Genomic DNA, 21,844 nt, shown 5'->3' with positions numbered 1-21,844 from the left:
TATTCGTTCACGCTGCTTGTGCCGGAGATAGTCTCTAGCATCCTTAAACCGACGAGACGGCTTAGTAATCTCTTTCTGAGGTCGTCTGTCCTGCCCCAGCTGACTGCGTTTTGTCAAGGATCCTGGACAAATCTTCCCCCGGCACCCTCGGCAAACGTTCATGCCGGCGGTATGGGGTGTTACCAGCGTCTTCAGCATTAGTCGCTTTGCTCTGGGGTTTCTTTTTCTGGCCATCCCTTCTCTCCTGGGCGGTGGCCTAGAAGAGGACGGTCATTTACCCTCCATCTCCTTTCGGAGCTTGTTCAAAGCGAGCAGAAAGCGAACCAGCAGTAACCGGAAGATCCTCCGTCTCATGGAATGAAACGGTCAGAGGATCACTCGAGTGAATTGTAGTGACTATATCCTCTACATGGTCGTCCTGGCCAGGGAGAGGACATGTGCCTGGTGTCTGACCATCCATTGCCAATACGGACGAGTATCCCCACAGACGGTGCCAAATGTTCCGGGGTTTTTTGGAATCCCTCGGGATACTGGTCACGCTCTACCTGGAAACGGTACTCGGACATCTGCAAAACAACGAACCTCTGGTGATCGGAGATTCGCCTCCAACGATCAAGTTAGTGACCGGAAACATTTAAAGAGAGAAAGTAGAGAGAAGTTGGAGCTTTTAGTGCTCTTTTTAACAATTTGTCACCATCCCCCCTCCCATCATCAATGATTTGGGTATTTATAGGGGTAGGAATTTGTGCCCCTTAGGGTAAGTGACCTAGGAATTTGAGCTCTGATTGGCTGCGCAATCAGATTAGGAACGTGTCCTAAGGGGGCGCAATTTTTGCGGCTTTCCTAGGAGTTTGGGCCTCCTGATGTAAGGAGGAATTTACGACATGATTTGATTTCAGGTGCTCTCTTGCTCCTTCTACGTGTCATCTTTTTGTGGTGACACGTGTCGCCCATTTATTGAGCAATGTGTCATCACGCGATTGGACCACGTATTAGGGGTAATTTTTACTCTAAACAATTATTATTATTGTTGTTGTTGTGTTGTTGTTGTTGTTGTTATTATTATTATTATTATTATTATTATTATTATTATTATTATTATTATTATTATTATTATTATTATTATTACTACTACTACTACTTATTATTATTATGATCATTAATATCATCATCATCATCATTATTATTATTATTATTATTATCATCACTAATAATATGACTAACTATCTTAATACTAAAAAGGTTACTTGAACTTTGAAAGTATAAGTATTACAAGAGCTAAACTAATTGACCGTGCACAACTAAGTCAAGGGTCTACATTTTATGTAATCGTGTTTATGGGTTGAAGAGTGTTTGATTAGGACCTTGTGTTTATTGTACAAGGGATTTCAAGTTCATAAAATGTATTTATCGGATTTTATCCTTCCCGTGTATGAAATATTGGAAGTTTGTTTATCGGTTTTATTCCTTGGATCATTGGATTTTTAACACCCAGTATGCGGAGTAAGTTGAAGACTATGGCCTTTATATGACCTAGTCTTTCCCCTTGATAGCACTACATAAGGGAGTTACTAGCTTGGGGGGTGTGCACACTTTGGTGGTAAAATGATTTACGAAAATGAGGATTGATCCATCCTATTCGAAATTATCTTTTGAAAGTTAATAATTTCGAAAATTGGTTCTTTTGACAAGTTTTAATACATGAAGTCTGTAACACCCCCAAATTACTCTGTAATAATAATAAATATTATAATAATAATAATAATAATTATAATAATAATAATAATAACTAAACTATTCATGAGTGGTTTGGATAAATTATGATTTATTGAAGTTGAATCTTTTCGAAAGCATGTTTAATTAACTATACTGATTTACATGTCTAGCATTTGTATGGACTTAGCATTTTGGCTAATACGTATTTGTTTTGTTTTGACTTTTCCCTACTTATCATTAATGATGAGTAGTTAGGTGATGATGACCGGACGTGGACTGAATGCTGCATTAGGGACGATGGGCGATGATTACCTACTTTAATTTAATGTTGAAGCTTAGTCTAAGTATTTAGTTATTCCGGAAATGCTTTGAACTATTATTATAAATTAATGATAAGTACTATTTTCCGCTACAAAACTCTGTTCAACCTTACGTAATCATGTGGCAGTAATACTCCCAAGTTACTCCCTATAGTTGGATTATTGTTATCATTACCATTATTATTACAGAGTAATTTGGGGGTGTTACAGACTTTCCCAGTGTTGGTAAGTGACCTTTATACTCTAGAATGGCTTTATCAATTACCCAATCCCCACCTTCGTTCAACTTTGCATAGAATTTCACCGGGCATTGCACTTTTTTGCTCTTTCGTTTAACACAAACTTCGTCACATATTTGTGAATCCAAAACAAGTGTGGCATCAGTTTTCTTACCCCTCCACCAGGCATACCATAACATCCACACGTCCATGTCACACTCTGCTTGTCCTTAGCATTAGAAACTTTCCCTATTGAGGCTCCACTTGAACGGACTACACCGAAACCTTCTTGTTTCCCATAGTCCCTAAAATATAAGTCTATTTTTTTCCAACTATCAAAGATCATTCTTGGTTCAGGTGAAAGAAGGGAAACTTCTACATTTGCAAACTCTTCGATCTCGAAGCTTATTGCCACACAACTCTTTCCTTTGCTTGGAGTCTTGTATGACTCTTCACCAACATTCACCTTTCGAACATTATTCAAAGCATATCAAAATTCAAACTATAGCAACTAATCTCATATTCTTATTATTTACATAAAACAACAACAACAGAGATAGGAAACCATACACTTGTGTGTTTGTATAAAGCGTTTTCTTTTTCTTTAAAGCATTTTCTTTTGTGTAAAATATCTTTTACCAATAACAAATACAGTGTAAAGCAACATCATCAACATCAAAAGGCAAAAAAACAACACCACCAACCACTATTATACACTGAAAAGCAACATAGCATAATACCTACCATCAAGCATGGAAAAGCCCCATCACCATTATCCATTTCCCTGTCCAATTCCCCACCACCAAAATTGTTTATAAGTTACTTCAATGTTTAATCAAATACACCATCTCCACACCCGCTCTCTACTCTCCATCCTAGGACTCTCAAACTAAATAATTAACCAAAACAAACACATTTCATCAATTTAAACTAAACACATTTAAACAATAGGTCGCTACATATTCAAACTAAACAAGCACAATTCATCAATTTAATATCAAATGTTACTATTTTAAGATTAATTAACCAAACCCTAATTAAAACAAACAGCGATTTCTACACTGAATTTAAAAGGTTATTTGCGACATTACCTCCTTCAACAAAGTTTCAAGAGCTAGACATCCGTCTTCGTCATCTTCTGCTTCTTCAATGGCGGCTACGTTCAATGGGTCTTCAATGGCGGTTTCGTTCACTGCTTCTCAATGGCGGTTGCGTTCAATGGGTCTTCAATGGCGGTTGTGTCACCATCCAACACTACCCCGATACCACCACCGCCACCTTCAGATAAGTCGAAACCGTCTGTAAAGAGCGAATCTTCCATCACCAACATCTTCCTCGTCATTTCTGCCTCGAGGTTTTCACCCTCACCAGAAGATTTTCTTCACATGGAAATGGCGAGGGTAAGGTTGAAAAGAAAGAGGAGTAAAAACAATGGAAATGTTGAAAGAAGTAGTAAAAAGTAAAAGAGGGCAAAGTTGTGTAGTATACTTGTATTATACGCTTCTACAATACATGGTATTTTCCTTTTAATTTGATAAAGTGGTGCACTTTATCCTGACTTGTGGGAACCCCCCCCCCCCCCCCGGTTTCATTTTACCCTACGTTCCGTTCGTTATGCATGGCTATAGACATAACGAAACTACATTACTACTTCCTATTCAATGTATGTGTAGCGTTTTCACTTCTTAGACCATAAGCCGTAATTATTTGGCTTGCAAATAGGAGGGCAATCTGGAGTATTTTTTTCCCTTTTAATAGTAGTGGTATATTTTTGTGTGTACCATTAAAGCATCAGTTGTTTGAACATTACTTTTTATGTACTACTTCCTCCGTTTCTATTTAGTTGACGCATTTGATTTAGGCACATATATTAAGGAAAGGAAAGAGAGTGAGAGAGAATAACAAAGCAAGTGGGGTAGCTTGTAAATGTAAGGTAAAAAAGCTACCCCAAAAGGAAACGTGTCAACTAAAAAAAAAGTCCTAAAAAGGAATATGTGTCAACTAAAAAGAAACGGAGGTAGTATTATACATTTAGTGGTACTTTTTGCCATTATATTTTCCGCCTTCTTGTTCCCATTATTTACAAAGATATCATCCTATATATAATTTTAGTAAATAAGACCTATGCGCCAATAGTTAACCTGATCACAAATAAATTTATACTACTAGGCCATAATAATGTACCACTAGGACTGAAGTATACTACTAGTGGTCCTAAAGTATTTTATAGCGAAATTCCTAAATTATCCTTGTGAGTCACGAAATTTACGGCTCACTGTTAGCCGTTAGTACTTCCTCCAAATTATAGGGTTGTCCAAATGTAATAGAACCATAGAGTAGGTTGTTCCTTCCAATTAGTGTCCAAGTTTCTATAATAATTAGTGCCTGTTGCTGCCTTTTATTAAAAAAAATATTTTAAAAAAATAAATAAAAAAAACGTTCAAATGAAAACAACAAAAGGAAGATAAAAGGATGAAAAGAGCCATTAAGCTTTGACATATCACAGGACAGAGCATTCAGAATCGAATAACATTTTTAAGAAAGGGGAAAAAAAAGAAAAGAAAAGAAAAAGGAAAAAGAAGACTATCTAAGAAAGCATCCATTTTAAAAAAGAAGAAAGATACAAAGCAAAACTACTCTCAGACACCTCTATCAGAAAGATTGCACACAACAGAAATAAACTAACTACAGAACTACTTTTGGATCGGAACTGAGGGATAAGTTACTGGTGAGGTTGACAAGAGCCGAAACAGAGGCCACCTGAGACTTCAATTCTTGTCCACGTTTAGCTTCTGTCTCCGCCTGCTTCTGTAACACCAGACAGAGTGCTATTAGTTTAAGTATCCATCTTTAGCAGATTAATAAACACTATTTATATTCGGTTATTAATCAAACATCAGATGTCATATTAGTAAGGGTAAAAACTGCATTGAAGTTCAAACAATACAGACATTAAAAATTATTAATCTGCAAATGTATACACCAATGTTATTCATTGATTTGGGATTAGAGGAGAAGGGTTGATTAAGAAAATAGAAAAAAAATTCAAAAACAGAACACAAAGTTGAATGTTTCATCTATTCTTGCTCTATATAAAGTACAGAGTAAGCAAACATGGAAAAAGAAAACCAACAGAAGGCAACTGGAGGACTGAAGAATATAAGAGCTGAACTTACTGGTAAATTTCCATTCCCAAATACTTCTGTCTGATGACCACCAGGTTTGCTACTTCTTTTCATTTGCAGGGACTTTTCTCGGCCTTCATAGAAATCCAGGTCATCTACAAGTGACGTCTTTGATAGATAGTTCTTGAAAATCTTCAGCATTTCTAACCCTTGCTTTAGCCCAATCTACACATTATTTAAGATGTAGAAATCAGAGGAAAGAAAGGTGGCCTCTTCACTTATTGCTCAAACATTAAGGAGGATGCCATCAGAGGCGCTGGCAAAAGCCTCTGTGATTTCTCACCCCACTTATGTAGGATTGTCACAAAGTTTTTTTTGGGTAGAATACGAAACAGAATAGAAGATTGCAAATGACCAGATTAAGACAGTTTAATACACATATACATGGGTCACTAGAAACAGGGTAAATAGAAAATAGTCAATCGTCATATAGGCCACTACCAAGAGACAAGCATACAATTTAAAAGAGACCAATACAGCTTATATGAAAAAAAAAAAAAAAAAAAAAAACACACACACACACACACACACAGACATATGAGCTACCACAGCATTGTGAATTTGTGACCCATAACCTTATGTTCCACAACCTTACACCCCAGACAGAAAGATAGAAGAGAAATTCTATTGCATGTAAACCACTCACTTCCAAGTAATAACCTTTTTTGGGAAATATATAATTTATAAACCATAACCAACACTACAAGGTCCACAACCACAAGCGACAAACAAGTACATTCTTATGTGCAATTCAGCATCCAGCAAACTGGTTGGAAACATGAAAAAGATGCAACCAGATTAAAGCTTAAAGTGCAAACTACAAATAGTCCAAGGTCAAAATTCATGTAGACATTATTATAAGCCCAGTCCATTAATTTTGTTACCTCTTGGGTATCCCGAGTGTAGGTCACAGGCCTGTTTTCATTGTTTTCAAGAATTATATGTCGCAGTTGAGAATTTGGTATATCTTTCACTATATGCCATTTCACTGGGAAGAAACCACTCCACTTGTCAAGCTGCCAAAAATCCATATTCTTGTTGAAATCCACTTTGCCAATCATCTCAGCTACTCCAACAAATTGTCCACTTCCATTAACCTGTAATTTGAAACGAAAGGCTTAATAAATTTTACCAAAATTACAATGCTGGTGAAAAAAAATAAAATAACTTTCAGAAAAAATAAAAATGGAAAGTAACATCTTCAAACCTAGGTCATACAACACCTTCATTTCACCTTAGGTTTGAGTCAGAAATGAAGCACTTTAACAAGAAGTGGTGGCAAAACTATTTTTCATTTGAATCAAGTTAATGCAAATTCTCCATAAACTGCTCAGATCTAGTGTCCATCATTAGCAGCCAGTCTAAGTGAATTAGTTCTATATAGTGGATAAGGATCTAGATTATAAGAGAAATTGCACATTTCCCAGTCATCCAACACTTCTGCACCAAAATAAACTCAACTACATTAACCTTCAACTTGTTTACAATCACAGAAACTATGACATCCCAACCAACAATTTAAGCTAATCACTGCAAATAAGGTTTTTACCCCTTTTTCTTATACTAAAAATTAATCATACGAGAAATACTTGCTTAATTTACTTGCAACACAGCCTTATGAAACGCACTTTGATGTCGAGACTATATAATGTAAATGAACAAATTAATAAAATAATTTTTACACCCAGTACCTAACCCTTCCTTATTCACAGTGTTAAAATAATTTTGGTAAAATCACTCGTTTAACTTCACTAATCACCTCTTAAAAGTGCATGTCTAAAGGCTGAGTTGCAAGTAAAACAAAAAACACAGATGTATGCTTTAAGAAATACTAGCTCCATCCCCAAAAAAAATCTTATTTCTTCCAAAAACCTTGTCCCTATACAAAATTCTGATTTCAACTTTATCTATTTCTTTACTTACTTTAATCAACCAAACTCCACTATCTTATTCTTTTATTAAACAACCAAACCCCACTATCTTGTGTTATATATTCACTTTTAGTCAACCAAACCCCACTATCTTATTTTTAAACTCACTTTTTAAACACTTATTCAAGAGGAAAATGAGACTTTGAATTGGGGATGAAGAGAATATAATCAAACTGGCTCAACTGACATGGTAGATGCGCACCACGACATTTGAAATAATCCATAATAATCCCTAATCATTCATCGTAATGTGATTTTAGATCTTTAGATTTACTGATTTTACTTACTGAGAAGAATAGGAATATTGGACAATTTACGCCTGTCTCACTAGCTTTCACTTCTGCATCATGAAATGCTGCATCCAGCTTCTTATTTCCATTTGCAGTACTAGACCAAACATCATACTTAATGCATTTATGAACATCATCTTCACTATAGGATTTGATGATGTAAAACTTTGCAGCTTCATACTCTGTTTTGAACTCTTCCAAGTTATATGTATCTCTCTGTACTGCTGAACCTAATGGTTCCTTTTCAGATGAGTCTGAATTGCTCTTGCTGTTGGCTCGAGGACCACATGTTAGCTCCGCTGAAGTTTCTAACTCACTTTTCCTACTGGGTCTAAATTTATCATTTCCATTCCACATCCTTCCATTTGATCTGTAGCCCATTGGAGCAGTATTTCCAAACACAGCTCGTTTTGGGAAAGATAAAGACTGATAGTTTCCAGCAGGATGGTAAACGTTTGCATAACCAGCTGATGGAACATAGGAACCTGACTGAGCAAACATAGAAAAGAGACAGATTCAATTTCAGTGAGTGTCACTGAAAGAATGTCAATAAAGACAGCAGCAAATAGGATGTATGATTAAGCTACAACCATGAGAAAAGACAGAATCAACTCAACACGGTGGCTCAGAGTTAAAAGGATTATCGGATCCATTTAACCATGTCATAGAACCACTGACAAATATGCATTTAAATTAATTAATTCACCTGAAGGATGCTACCTTTGTAGCTAGCCAATTCAGAAAGCAGGTCCCAACACCTTATTTGTAAAGAAACTAGGGCAAAAGCTATACCAGAGTTCACAGTCAAAGCATACTGGAAATTTTTCTAGTGTTGGGAATGTGTTATGCACCTTATTCAATGGTTTAGAGGGTTGAGTGTCGAACTTGGGCTGAGAAACATTAGGCGCAGCAACAGATGGACGTGATTTAGAGTTTACATGCGTCGAGGAGAGCTTGCCCAAGGATCCATATAATTTTGAAGGTTTGATGCCATTTGACCTTGCCACATTAGCAGGAGAGGGATTCAATTTGACATTCCCAGAGGCAGCATTTGACCCAGTTGAGGGATCTCCAAGATAATTTAAATCCCAAGCATAGCAAGGCAGCGCTTCAGCCCCATAGGTAACTGGTGTAAAAAATGGCTGACTAACACAATGCCCATCAGCCCCCATATAAGTTCCAGCAGCATAAGGATTATAGCCAGGCATGTAATAAGCTATTGAGCTGTGGTTTGTTTGCACACCCTGCATTACAAGAGAATGCTACATGAGGGAGAGCAACCATCATATCCCAATTTGGTGGGTAATGCCGAGATAAGTAAATATTTGGTGGAAAATACATTCAAAAAATCAGTTTACAAAATAAGTTTAAATGTCTTTGTTGAGTTTACCATTGATGAATGATCTCTGCCATCATCTGATTGACCAAAAGACCCATTGTAGCCTGCAATAGAAAGGTTTAGAAATGTCATGCAAACTTCCTTTGTATTTTAATGTGTGAGTTGGGAGTGCAGGAAGAAAGCAATGGATGGAGCATTTATATGAAAAGAGAAAAACTCCATTGATAGCCAAGAGCTTTTTTCTTCTCATTTTCAATCTATTCTTATTTAGACAGATCCACTGCTTATATTTCTTTAGATGCAAAGAGAAACTATTCTGTGGCCATTTTATCCAATATTAACTATTACTATCAACAGTAGGCATATTCTAAGTACCAGAGTGGACAAATAAAGATATTGATGTATATTTTAACAATGTACAATATGCAGTGACAACAGAACATCAGGTGTGAGAAACGAAATAATATAAATTGGTCTACAAGTTTAATGACAAGCTTGGTAAATAAGCTAGTAATTAATGACAAAAGCATTTTGCACAGCTTATCTAAAGGCAAGAAGGATTTAAGTAGTGAAGCTCCCTACAAAATACAATTTGAAAAGCTACACCGGCCATTAGGGTATACCATGACATCATAGAGAAATAAAATGCAAACTTTGGCAGTTTGTGCCAGCCAAATTAAGATATACATATCTGCACTCTATTCCGATGTTCAATTACTCACATCATAGGCATAGACAATTCTACATATGTCCAGAAAATCTACCAAATAATGCATCATGCTTACCATTTATAGAGATTGCTATATTAAACTTACAGAGAGTTGAATATAAATATATACTAACATTACAAAGTTTTGTCAGAAATTAATGGACTAATGGCTAATTACACATGAATAATCCCAACTACTGTATAAGTATTTACATATGGGGCAAGAGTGGCAATGTCATCATTTACATGAACTGTGACTGATGTGGAAATTTACTTTAGAAAATTTCATGAATTAATCTGATTTCAAACAAGTGAAAATTAAAGGAAAGATTTGTTATCTTATATAAAAATAAAAAATAAAAAATAAAAAATAAAATAATAATAATAATAACAAAAACAATAACAATAACAATAACAATGACAATAATAACAATAACAATAATAATAACAATAACAACAACAATAACAATAACAATAATAATAAGCTCCAAGAACAGATATAAACCAAATTAATGTCAATATATAATAAATAAAAAAAATTAACAAAAAAAAAGAGGAAGTGATAACATGGGGTTTGTCATTTCATTTCAATTGATAGAAACACAAGTTTAGTGAGGAGATTAGTTGCCATCTCATTTCAATTGATAGAAACACAAGTTTATTGAGGAAATTAGTTGTCATTTAATTTCAATTGATAGAAACACAAGTTTAGTCAGGAGAGTAGTCCCATACAGGCCATACTACTCCCATGTCATCAAAAGGGATTTGTGAGGGCAATCAAAGAGAAATGTGAGTTGTTTCACACACATTGTGTGCTACAAAAAAAAGAGAGCGTAGAAGAAAAAAAAAAATCATAGCCATTCAATAAATTGATATTACAATTCTTCAAAACTAATATTGCAAGAGGAAGAGATTACAGGGGGGTGGCTTATTCTAACTCTTTTCTCTCTATGTAAATCTTTGCAATTCATGTTTTATTGATAAGTTGGATACTTTATCCTACATCAGCAAAGTTGATGAAAAATTCAATATACTTAGGCCAAGGCTTCAACATATAGCATTACAAACACAATAGTATATTTATATTTTGTGCATTATCCAAGTATAATAAATGCAATTTTCCTAGTTTGTGCAACTGATGTAACAGTTTGTAGCAAACTTATTATCCATCATAGCATTTCAGCAAGAGAGCATGCTATATACAATTAAATAGAAAGAAAATAAACAAAGAATTTCAAGATAAAAATCTGTCAATATCTAACCTGGATAATAATAATTGTAATAGCTAGCAGGTGGATTATACACATCTGGCCCTGCAACTGACTCTTGACCAGTCTCACCTTTGACACTGGAGGCACCCTGATTAGGAGAGGTGGAATCAGAAGTGATCCCATTGTCAGATGCAACCTAGGGAATGCCAAGCAATGATTAATGAGTCTTACTTTTGTAACATTCCAAAACAGTAAAGCTTGAGCCATGAGAGGGGGATGGTCAAGGATTACACAACTAGATACCATACTAACTACAAAAAGTCTAATAGAACATAGAAGAAAGCTTTCATCACAAAAAATAATAATAAAAAAAGGTTAATAAACAATGGCTGATCACAAAAATAAGCTTTTAACATGATGATACAGAAAGACACAACTGATGCAAATAATAATTTACAAAAACAGCAGCTTATGAAACACCTAGATATAACATGACCATTATCTAGTCCTACCAACTCATTCAGAACTGTCTTTTAGACATTTAATAAGTATTTCATGTTCAAGTTCACCACAGCAGAATCAGACAGTGACCAGACACGCAAAGCATATGAAATGACAACGAACACAAAAATCTAAACAGTCACATACAGATGCAGCTATTAATAGAATTTAGAATATGGTGCTGCACTAATCCATCTCAAGTTCTCAACCACTTAAAAGATTAAAGGAACTTCAATTGAGATTACTCAAATACCTGCCTAGTAGATTGTGTCACAGACATTTCTTAAAATATACTGGCATACATAGTAACTAACCCCAATTATACGGAGAGAGCTTAAAAAACCTACCCAAGAGTTTTCAGCAATGGCCAAAAGCAATCTCATAAATGAAACTAAATACTTGGGAAAAAATGAAACAAGCAATTAAAATTTAAAATAATCTTATCATAAATTCCAAAAGTAATTTAACATACCGTAGCCTTTTCTGCTGGTTTGGAAAGGATTGAACCTGAATCTGCCCCTTTAGCTGGATCAGAGTCAAGGATACCCTTTTACATATATGTGAAGTAGCAAGAGTGCATCCTACTAAATGATCAAGGGATAATGACTAAGCCATGCCACATCCATATGCATAATAATCTCAATCAATCAACATTCGTTGAGCAAAATCCCAAAAGATATTAAAATTTTCGAAGCAGAGGATAAACATCAACAATAACAAGGCTTAAAAATAGAGTATAAACATTAAAGTATTTCCTCCGTTCCAAATTAATTGACAACATTTGTGAATTATAGATATTAAAATATAGTGTCATGTGTGATCTTTTTAGATTCCTTTCAATGTGTACTTAATTAAAATTTAAATTTTAGCATTTTTTTCAATAGTATAATTAAAGACATTTTCAATTGGTTTTATGCATTGGCAACATGATAAAAGAAATGTTTCAACTAATTTGGAACCGAGGAAGTAAGATATAAAATCAAATTAAATCCCGAAAAGCAAGCAATGCACAAGAATAAACGCGAACTAAATCCAAATCAACAATAACATGGATGTTCTTTCATCAAATTTTAAACTTAATTTAAGCATCATTTACCCTTCACTCCTCACCCCACACCTACAAATAACTCGCCCCAAAAGTTCATAACTGTAAATATAGCTAAACAATCGAACTTTAATAATCAATACTAACTCATTAACAAAGGGAAAATTTGCCATGATCACACAGAAAGTTGAGCATCAGATATAAATACATATACACGAAAAGGATACATAGCTCGGTCGGCTTTTCACAAACCATCCTTCCTCCAAGTTATCACCTGTATTATAAGATTGCAAAAATTTATTAACAAATAAGTCTTTGTAAATAGGAAAACAGATTATTAAATAAACAACCCTTTTCCTTCTTTAGTATATACTTGTATGTAGTGTCTCCTTAGATATTTGACCAAAATTCTGAAGATAATAAACAATAATAGCACAAAAATGTCGCTTTCACTAATATATGCCGAGTATTACTTAAAAAACTATACAGAAAGTTAGTGCAAGGCAATAAGAGAGGATTGATTCTGCATCACTAATCAAGGAAAGTAAAAGATTCTTGCTTTTGAAAAGGATAGTTAATAAAATTTAAAAACATAAAAATTTATGATCATATAATATGACAAAATTATTAAAAAATCAAAATCAAGAGTCAGAAAATTCTAAATGAAATTTACTTCGCTGATAAGGAATTTGAACAGGACAAAACTGAGGGAACCATATCAAAATCCAGAAAGTTCATCAAAAAAAAATATCTTTAATCAAAATTAATTTTAAAATTAAATTAAGATCAGGAAAAATCATGGGGTTTGACTAAAACCAAAAATTTGGTTATCAAAATTACGACTTGGGTAAATTTCAAAAATCAAAATGAGGAGAAACGGAGCAGTGAAAATAAAATATAAAAAAAAATAATAAATAATCAAAATCTAGGAAAATCAAATTAAAATTCAATAATAAACTTATTGAAAAAACATAAAAAACAAACCTGAGAAAATTCCAATCAAAGGATAAAAGAGGAGTTGATCTTGATAAACTTCCCAGGAGTTCGGAGATAAATCCGCTTTTCTAGATGTAGAGAGCGGTTTAAGGGAGGAAGAGAGGAAAGAGAAAGAAGATTGAAGGAGGGAAGAAGATATATATAAAGTTGGGGAAGACAATTGCAGACGAAAAGTTGCAGGAAGTCTAAAACCCTTAAGTTTTTTTATCTGACGGTTTAGAGGGTTTCCCCGCTCTTCTTGATTCACTGTGATCCGTCAGATTTAGTATGAAGTTGTGGAGTTGTGGTGCTTTAACAATCACTAATGCTACCACAATTTTAAATAAATAAATATATACAATAAAATTAGATTTTATATTTTATTTTAATCCGAAACTAATAAAGCTTCACAATTTTTTCAAATGGACCACAATTTTATGAAGTAATTTTATGTTCTCCATGGTTTTAAATAAGATTTGAAATTCAAGTTGTTTTTGGTGTTTTTGTCCCTCAGAAGAGTTACAGCTCGAAAACTGGAACGGCGCGAGTTGTACCTGCAAAACAACAGAGACTCCGGGTGGTTGGAGACCCGCCTTCGACGATCAAGTTAGTACTTGAAAGAGAGTAAAAAGGTGCAGAAATTTAGGTGGGATCTTCTCGAATTCCGAGAACAGGTGTTCTCTAATGAGAGAGAAAGTGGGGTGTAATAAATGATTGAATGTGTCCCCAAAATGGGGGAATATCTCCCTATTTATAGGGTTGTTGGGAAAAGTGTCTCTCCCTAAGTCACTCTGACCTAGATGCGGTGGGCTGCGCCGCATTGCGGCTTTCTCGGGAATTGGACCTTGAAGGCCGCAATTCCGCTATCATCTGAGGCTGCCACGTGTCAGCTGGTGAGTGGTCCATGAAGACCTGTCTAGCTTTGACATGTGGACCAATACGTGGACCTCTCTAATTGGTCCACATGTCTAGGGTATTCTTACCCTAAACAGTTGCCCCTCACAGGGGTTACGTGGCGCCTGTGACACGCGACAATCTGGGAGAGGTGAATAGTAAAATAATGGCTATTAACCTTCTGGGGTGTGACGGGGATGCCCCCGTTTTACCCCTCTATAAATAGGGTTTTACCCCCCCTTCTCTTACTATTTTACTTGAAAACCTTTTCTAGAGAGAGAAAGAGAGATTTTTAGAGAGAGAGGCTCTGGTCCCGCTTGCATCAAACGTTCGAGGCTTCCGTGTGCGTACTAGACAACACATCTGGTCACCGTCTGAGGTTGTTTTCAGATTTCTAAAGTTAAGTTAAAGGTAACCACCTCTACCCTCTTTCAACTTTTTTCCACTTTTCCACCTGTATACATTCTTTTTCCGTCTGTATACATAGACTTCAAAAATAAAAATGGACTCCCCATCCACACACACGGCACTGCCTAGGACATTCAGCCGGTCTTCTGGTACGGCTGAATCTAGAACCTGGGCGTGCCATTTCTGGACAGTTGGAACTTCTTTGCTCATCTCCGAATTCCTCCCTCTCTTGTCTGTGCATGACACAATGGCAAGAATTAAACAAACGGTTGTTAAGCCGAGAAGGCGGGGCGCTAGAGAAGTGCCCGCAAATGAAGTTGTTCTCAATGAGGAATATGAGGGATCGGAGGAGCAAAGTGGTTCCCGGGTGTAGACACCTAAAAATGTCTCCCCAAAACCAAACCCGATGATGAACAATCTTTCACTGTCATTATTGGTCGGGTTGAGTATTTAATCTTTAGAGTGCTTAAATCCATGTTCATTCCCAATACATTTCATAAACCAACCCAATTCATAGCCCATTTCACCAAACCATAACTTATTTTTCTCTTTTCGTGGCTTTAAACCTAAAATAATTCATTTCGTGTCCTCTAAAATCATTCATTTTGTGTCCTTTTTATAAAAACATTTAGACCTCCATAATCTGGGTCCAATTGCTATATGGTTGGATGGGGCTTGAAAAGAGCTTTCCAACGATATATTATAAGCCCAAATCCGAGTTATAACGAATAAATTATGGCCAAAATACTAAACTGGGTCTAAACCGAACCTAAGCCCACCTTACCTATGACCCAATGATCATATGGAGGGTCCAAAAGCTTTAATCCCAATCCTAAACCAATTAGGATTAATTAGAAGCTTCTATAAGTTTCTAAAATATCTTAATTATCCTTTTTGAAAAGATAAGATTAAAGAGTTTGAAATTGAATAAAACTTTTCTTTTTGAAAGTCCTTATTCTATTCGAATTGAAAGACGTCCAAAGATTGTCAGATATTATTTTCGTGCTTCATAGTTTTTATCTAATTCTTATATGGTTGGATAGCTCTTGAAATTACTTTCCAATGATATATCTATACTAATCTATTAAAAGGCGTTACTAAGAACGTCCACGTGTCACGTAAGCTCTCCTCACTACGCCACGTCACCTACTCAACTATTCATTACGCCACATGGCTCTCCTTCCATTTCTTTTTCATTCCATGTCATGAACTCATCATAATAATAAAAAAAAAGTTCTCCACAAGAATTGAACCCACAACCTCTGATTCTATAATTAAGAATCTTACCACCAAGCTAGGTAATTTTTTATGCAATCATTTGAATACAAAATATTAATATGTAAATTTAACTACAAGAAAATTAAATCATACATTACAATGTATATTAATGTTCAATTTCATGTAATAATCCGGGGCATCGCCCGGGCCCAAAAACTAGTTATAATATTAATTCCGAGCTATAACGAAAAAGATATGAGCGAAATACGAAACTCTATCCAAAACTGACACCGTCCCACTATTTCGGTCATATCTTTTATTCTACAAAATATTATAATCTGATTCTAATTGGGTTAGAAAGTAGACTTCAAGAGCTTTCCAACGATATCTTATTCATCTTATTCCGATTTTTGGATCAAAAGATATGATAAAAACAAAAACCACAAAAATTGCTATCTATCGCAAGAGTTTTATCCAATTCGAATTCTTATCTTTTCTTGATTCGACCCCTCCTTTTTCCCTATAAATAGAGGTCATATCTCCCCTTTTTCAATCATCAACAAGCTTGATCACCAAATCATTCTCTCTTCCTCTCTTCTACACCAAAAATTATTCTCTCTCCCTACACCAAAAATCATTCTCTTGCTCTAGCCTAAACTCTAGCCACCATATTCTCTCATTTTATATCCCTTAAGCACTCTAAGGAGTCCATACTTGACCCGAAGTTCTATACTTAAACCAAGGCGTGAAAGGTAGAATTAACTGAGGGTTTGGAACAAATCAACTCTACGTTAATTTAATTTAATTTACATTTGATTTATTATGTAATGAAGTTACTAACAGTTTATTCATGATGTAGCAATTCAAGGAAACGCGGAAAGTGAGTAATTAATCACTTAATTACTCTTATTTTTATTTCTTATTGCTAGTATCATGATTAGGGTTATTATTATTTGATTTGACTAACGCTATTATTGTTGAATTGCTTCCAATATTAATGTTTATTCTATTATTATTTATGATCACCATATTGCATGTTAAAGGGAATATGTAATTGAATATCACAACTAATAAGATAATTTGGACAACCGGTTTAGGTTCCTTTTTAATCTTGTTGTTTAATCAAGTGATCACCAATATTCTAGAATTATATGTTGCATTAATATTCAACCAATTTAGCTTAATAATAGTTTGGAGCAAATTGAATATTTTATTTGCATGCCTTTGAGATCGCAGGAATTACTTTTCACAATAAGAATCGAGTAGAGGCCAATACGGGCGAATGTGACTCCATGACTCACTTCGTACCATCATCCCCGATCCTCCTTTCATGGTTCCGAACCATATGGAGTTAGTAATTCATGGATTATGAATGGGGTGTAACCTTCACGGGTCAATCGTTGTTGCCTATCGTTTTCCCTTTATCGTGGTTGCCTTATAATGATCCGTGAACGGTTTACAAGTTCCTTAAAAACTTGTTGGCGGCTCCCTACTTTCCTTGTCCCTAATCGTGTCCCTAATCGTATATGTCAATTCCCACTTCCTATGAGTGTCAAGCATATTCAATACATGCTTTTAAGTAGGCGCACTTCGAACGATGCCTACACCAGGGTGGCACCCCTTCCACCCCAAGTGACACCTTTCTAAGGGAGGCAGACAATGAGGATGCCGCCTCCTCTCATGAGTGGGGGGAAGAGTCAGGCGGAGAAGAGGCCGCCAACAGATCTGGATCAGAGGCGTCAGGCTCTGGTCAAGACAATTTTGCGGCTGACTATCAGCAGCCGGCTAGGGGTCCGGACACTTCGGATCCCATGGAAACTAATATGCTACCCAAGGACATTGCTCTCTTGCAAAGCAACTTTGATGCCTTCCAACAGGCGCATCCCCTGGGGCCGGGATGGCAAATCGAAGTACCGCCTGCTGATGCAACGCTTGCATGGGGGACGAAATACACAATGCTAACAACTATTTCGTTTGTCACGAGGCCGTGATCAAAGCCGGTCTCCGCTTCCCCATCCACATGTGTATTAAGAAAATTTTGAAGGGGTATGATCTGGGCGTCTGGAAACTCACTCTAAGCTACATCGCCACCTGCGAGTTTCATAATATAGAACCTAACTTTGCCGCTTCGCTCATATGCACTACATGAGCAGGGCCCTATGAGACGTGGTACACCTTGACCACTCTCGTGCAATACTTGATGACTTTGGACAAGGTCCAAATGGGCCGGCTGGAAGGAGAAGTTTTATTTAATCTCCTCTCCAACATTAAGACACAACCGGTTCCTGCGCCGGTATAACAAGGAGCCGGCTCTTCTGGGTAGGAAGTGTGCTCTTCCTTGTATCTTTTCCAGAGCTTACGAGCAAATAATGGAGCCAGGTTTCTTTGAAACTACGACTGAGCGCTTGGGAGATGGGACTCAGATAATTGTGCCCAAGAACTGGATCCCCCATCCGGACTTTTTCAAGGATGAAAGATTCCTTTCCGCCAGCGGGCTTAGCACGATGTTCCCAAATGGTAGTGTTTCAGGTGTGGATCCAAAGGTTCTGCTGGGTGAGCTGGGTCCCGTTGATAACCTACACAAGGCAATACACGTAAACTGCCCTCGGGGGTGGCTCGAGGAACCCCCCTCCGATGCCTAAGTTAGAGAGTGTTTAGAGAGAGATAGAATGTGTAATAACTTTTGTCTCTTACCCCCCCTTCCGTTGTACTTTGTCCTCTATTTATAGGTGTACGATCTCCTTTGTGGAGAGTCTTGCCTAGTCAGCTCTGCGAGCTGACTTTATCGGGCTGGTGAGCCCCTATTGGTCTTTCCTTCGGCAATGAGTGCGCACCCCGGGAGCTGGGTGATAGTTCAGCGAGAGCTATCCTATAAAACTAGCCCCTCAAGAGGTGGTATGAGGTCATTCATGCCAACTCTTGTTTGTGCGATGGAGTCTTCCTAACTGAGCCCAGCTGGAAGGAATAGCTCTGCAGGAGCTATCCTCTACAACTAGCCCCTCAAGAGATGGCGTGAGGTCATTCATGCCAGCTATTCTGAGCACGTAGCCTAATCGGTCGTAGCTCAACGGGTCGTCTGGCCAAATTACCTTGCACACTCCTAGCCCCTCAAGTCTCTAGGATGCAATCCAGAGACTTGGGAGGTCAGGTTGTAATCTTGGTGATGACACGGTTGTACTGTTAGGTTTTGATGATGGCTCTGTTTCTGTAGGGAATATTTCAAGCATCATAACCCCAAGCTTGAACCCCACTATGATCATACACATAAGTGTGGTGGTGTCCAAAGGGAAAGAAAAGAGAGCAAAAGAGTCGCCAACAAGTTTTAGGAACTTGTAAACCGTTCACGAGGTGAAGGTTACACCCCTTAACGATCCATGAGATCGTCAACTCCATAAGGTCAAGAACCAAACAGGGTTCGGGGATGAGGGTACGAATCCGATCTACAAAAGAGAGGACCCGCCCTATAAAATAGGCCTCTACTTTATTCTACTCGTATTCATGTGCGCTTTCTGACTAACATGCAAACATTAGGTCAACCCTAAATCTGTTTATCTATGTTGGTTGAATATTAATGCACAAATAAATCTATTATTGGCGATAACTTGAATTAAAATCACATTAGCCTAAACCGAATTATTAATTATCTTATTAAGCGTGATTTCAAATACAAATTCCCTTTAACAAGCATTAAAGGTGTGATCAAGCTATAACAATAAATATATATCAAGCAACATAATATCAATAATAACAATCATATTAATTATAATCATAATGAGGCATAATAAAGCTTAAATATAATAGGAAGATCCTAGGCATGATACTAAGAAATTAATAACAAATCCTAGCATGTCACTAAACAATTAAAGATCAAAGCTTTAAACCTAACATGGTACTAACATGCTATTGGAAAGAATAAAAGGCGCCCTAAACATGATACTAGAAAGCAATAAATAACATTTTAACATGATACTAGAAATTAATCAAATCTAAACATGCTTTCTACATTGAAATAAAATAGAGAGTAAGCTAATTACTTACTTTGAAGCCTCGTACCTCTTTCTAATAAAAAAAAAATACACGCGTTAGTAAACTTCAATGAAAATAATAAAATTAAAGAATTAAATTAAATAATTGAAAGAAAGAGTTAAAAAGTTTAGACTGGATTTGGGACCAAACCCTCAGATTAGTATAAACCTTTCACGTCTAGGGCGAAGGCAACTTCGAACTTGGCTAGGTGTTTCTAAGTCTTGTGAATGCGGTATTGTGTTTGCAAAAGGTTGGCTAGAAAGAGAGAGATAAGAGCTTAGAGAGATTGTGAATGAGAGTTGAAGATTGTGAATGATTAGAAATGGAGGTCTAGGACCCTATTTATAGGAAAACAATCCGGAAATTGATTGAAAAGTAATCAGAATTTGAAAAGAAATAAAACTCCATGTTGTCACTTGGATGTCAAGCTGTCGCCAGGCGACAGGCCTGTCGTTTTGCGACAAAGTCAGTTTTTTGCGGATTTTGTTTTTATCATATCTTTTGATCTAGAAGTCCAAATAAGTCATATAATATGTCTTTGGAATTCTCTTGAAGTCTACTTTCCAACCCAATTTGAATCAGATAAAAATATTTTGTAGATAAAAAGATATGGCCAAAATAGTGGAAGGGTGTTAGTTTTGGATATAGTTTCGTATTTCTTTCATATCTTTTTCGTTATAGATCGGAATTAATATTATAATATGTCATTGGAAAGATAATTTCAAGATCTATCCAACCATATAAAATTTGGATAAAGAAAATGAGGCACGAAAATAATATCTGACTGTCTTTGAACATCTTTAAATCCGAATAGTTTTAGGACTATAAAAAAGGGAAGTTTTATTCAAATTCAAACTCTATGATCTTATCGTTTCAAAAAAGGATAATTAAGATCTTTTAGAATCTTATAGAAGATTCTAATAAATCCTAATTAGTTTAGGAATAGGATTGAACCTTTGGACCCTCCACATGATCATTGGGTCGTAGGTAAAATCCGGTTTGAGCCTAGTTTAGAATTTTGGCCATAACTTCCTCATTATTCATCGGAATTGGGCTTATAATATATCGTTGGAAAGGTATTTTAAATTTTCAAGCCCCATCGAACTACACTATTACTGGACCCTTATCATGGACCAAACTAAATTGGACTGACGTTTTCATAAAATAGAGTGGGTTTTCGAAAACAAAAAGAAAGATTTTTAATAAAAACTAACTGCAACACTAGACTTTTCACACTTTGACTTCATTCGATTATGGTTCGACACGAAAGGTATTCATCATTGGGTTTGGTTTTGGGGGGACATAAATGGGTGTCTACAGTTTCTGCCCGTGATGCGCACATCTAGCCGCGACATGTAAAGACTGCGAGGAGTAATTTCTATCACTCTCGCTGAAGTCTGAGAAATGAAGAACTTGCGGGGAGGAATTTCGATCACTCCCGCTGAAATCTGAGAAATGAAGACCTTGTATAGAGTAATTTCGATCACTCCCGCTGAAGCCTGAGAAATGACGACCTTGCAGAGAGGAATTTCGATCACTCCCACTGAAGTCTGAGAAACGGCAAACTTGCGGGGAGGAATTTCGATCACTCCCGCTGAAGTCTGAGAAATGACGACCTTGTAGAGAGAAATTTTGATCACTCTCGCTAAAGTCTGAGAAATGACAAACTTGCGGGGAGGAATTTCGATCACTCCCAAATGACGACCTTGCGGGGAGGAATTTTTATCACTCCCGCTGAAGATTCTTTTTATTTTTAAGCAGGAACAGTGTTTGCATGAGTGGGACACGTGCTGATCATCCAAGCCGTTAGTTTTTATTTTATTGGAGTGACATGGTGATTTGGATTTTACTCCTTACC

The 21,844-nt window shown here is 36.3% G+C and overlaps 1 protein-coding gene across 1 annotated transcript; it reads right to left on the bottom strand.

Moving 5' to 3' along the window:
• Positions 1 to 4,719: 4,719 nt before the first annotated feature.
• On the bottom strand, positions 4,720 to 13,683 carry LOC145601131 (YTH domain-containing protein ECT4-like). Its single transcript, XM_081657074.1, has 10 exons — positions 13,450 to 13,683; positions 12,693 to 12,739; positions 11,893 to 11,945; positions 10,971 to 11,115; positions 9,051 to 9,103; positions 8,512 to 8,904; positions 7,658 to 8,149; positions 6,324 to 6,536; positions 5,431 to 5,604; positions 4,720 to 5,062 (listed from the first exon to the last, which is right to left on the bottom strand). The coding sequence occupies exons 2-10, from the start codon at positions 12,718 to 12,720 to the stop codon at positions 4,940 to 4,942; spliced, it is 1,674 nt and encodes a 557-aa protein (XP_081513200.1). The 5' UTR covers positions 12,721 to 12,739; positions 13,450 to 13,683; the 3' UTR covers positions 4,720 to 4,939.
• Positions 13,684 to 21,844: the final 8,161 nt, after the last annotated feature.

The sequence above is a fragment of the Chenopodium album genome, chromosome 21 (genome assembly GCF_948465745.1).
Source record: "Chenopodium album chromosome 21, dcCheAlbu1.1, whole genome shotgun sequence".
Lineage (NCBI taxonomy): Eukaryota > Viridiplantae > Streptophyta > Magnoliopsida > Caryophyllales > Amaranthaceae > Chenopodium > Chenopodium album.
This window is presented reverse-complemented; position numbering and strand designations above follow the sequence as displayed.

What these genes read in the sequence shown, in the direction of transcription:
- LOC145601131 (XM_081657074.1), bottom strand. Translation starts at nt 12,720, where the DNA reads ATGGTTTGTGAAAAGCCGACCGAGCTAT. An exon ending in TGAAAAGCCGACCGAGCTAT is followed by an intron (nt 11,946 to 12,692) that starts GTATCCTTTTCG and finishes ACTCTGATCCAG; the next exon opens with CTAAAGGGGCAGATTCAGGT. An exon ending in CCTCTAAACCATTGAATAAG is followed by an intron (nt 8,150 to 8,511) that starts GTGCATAACACA and finishes ATGTTTGCTCAG; the next exon opens with TCAGGTTCCTATGTTCCATC.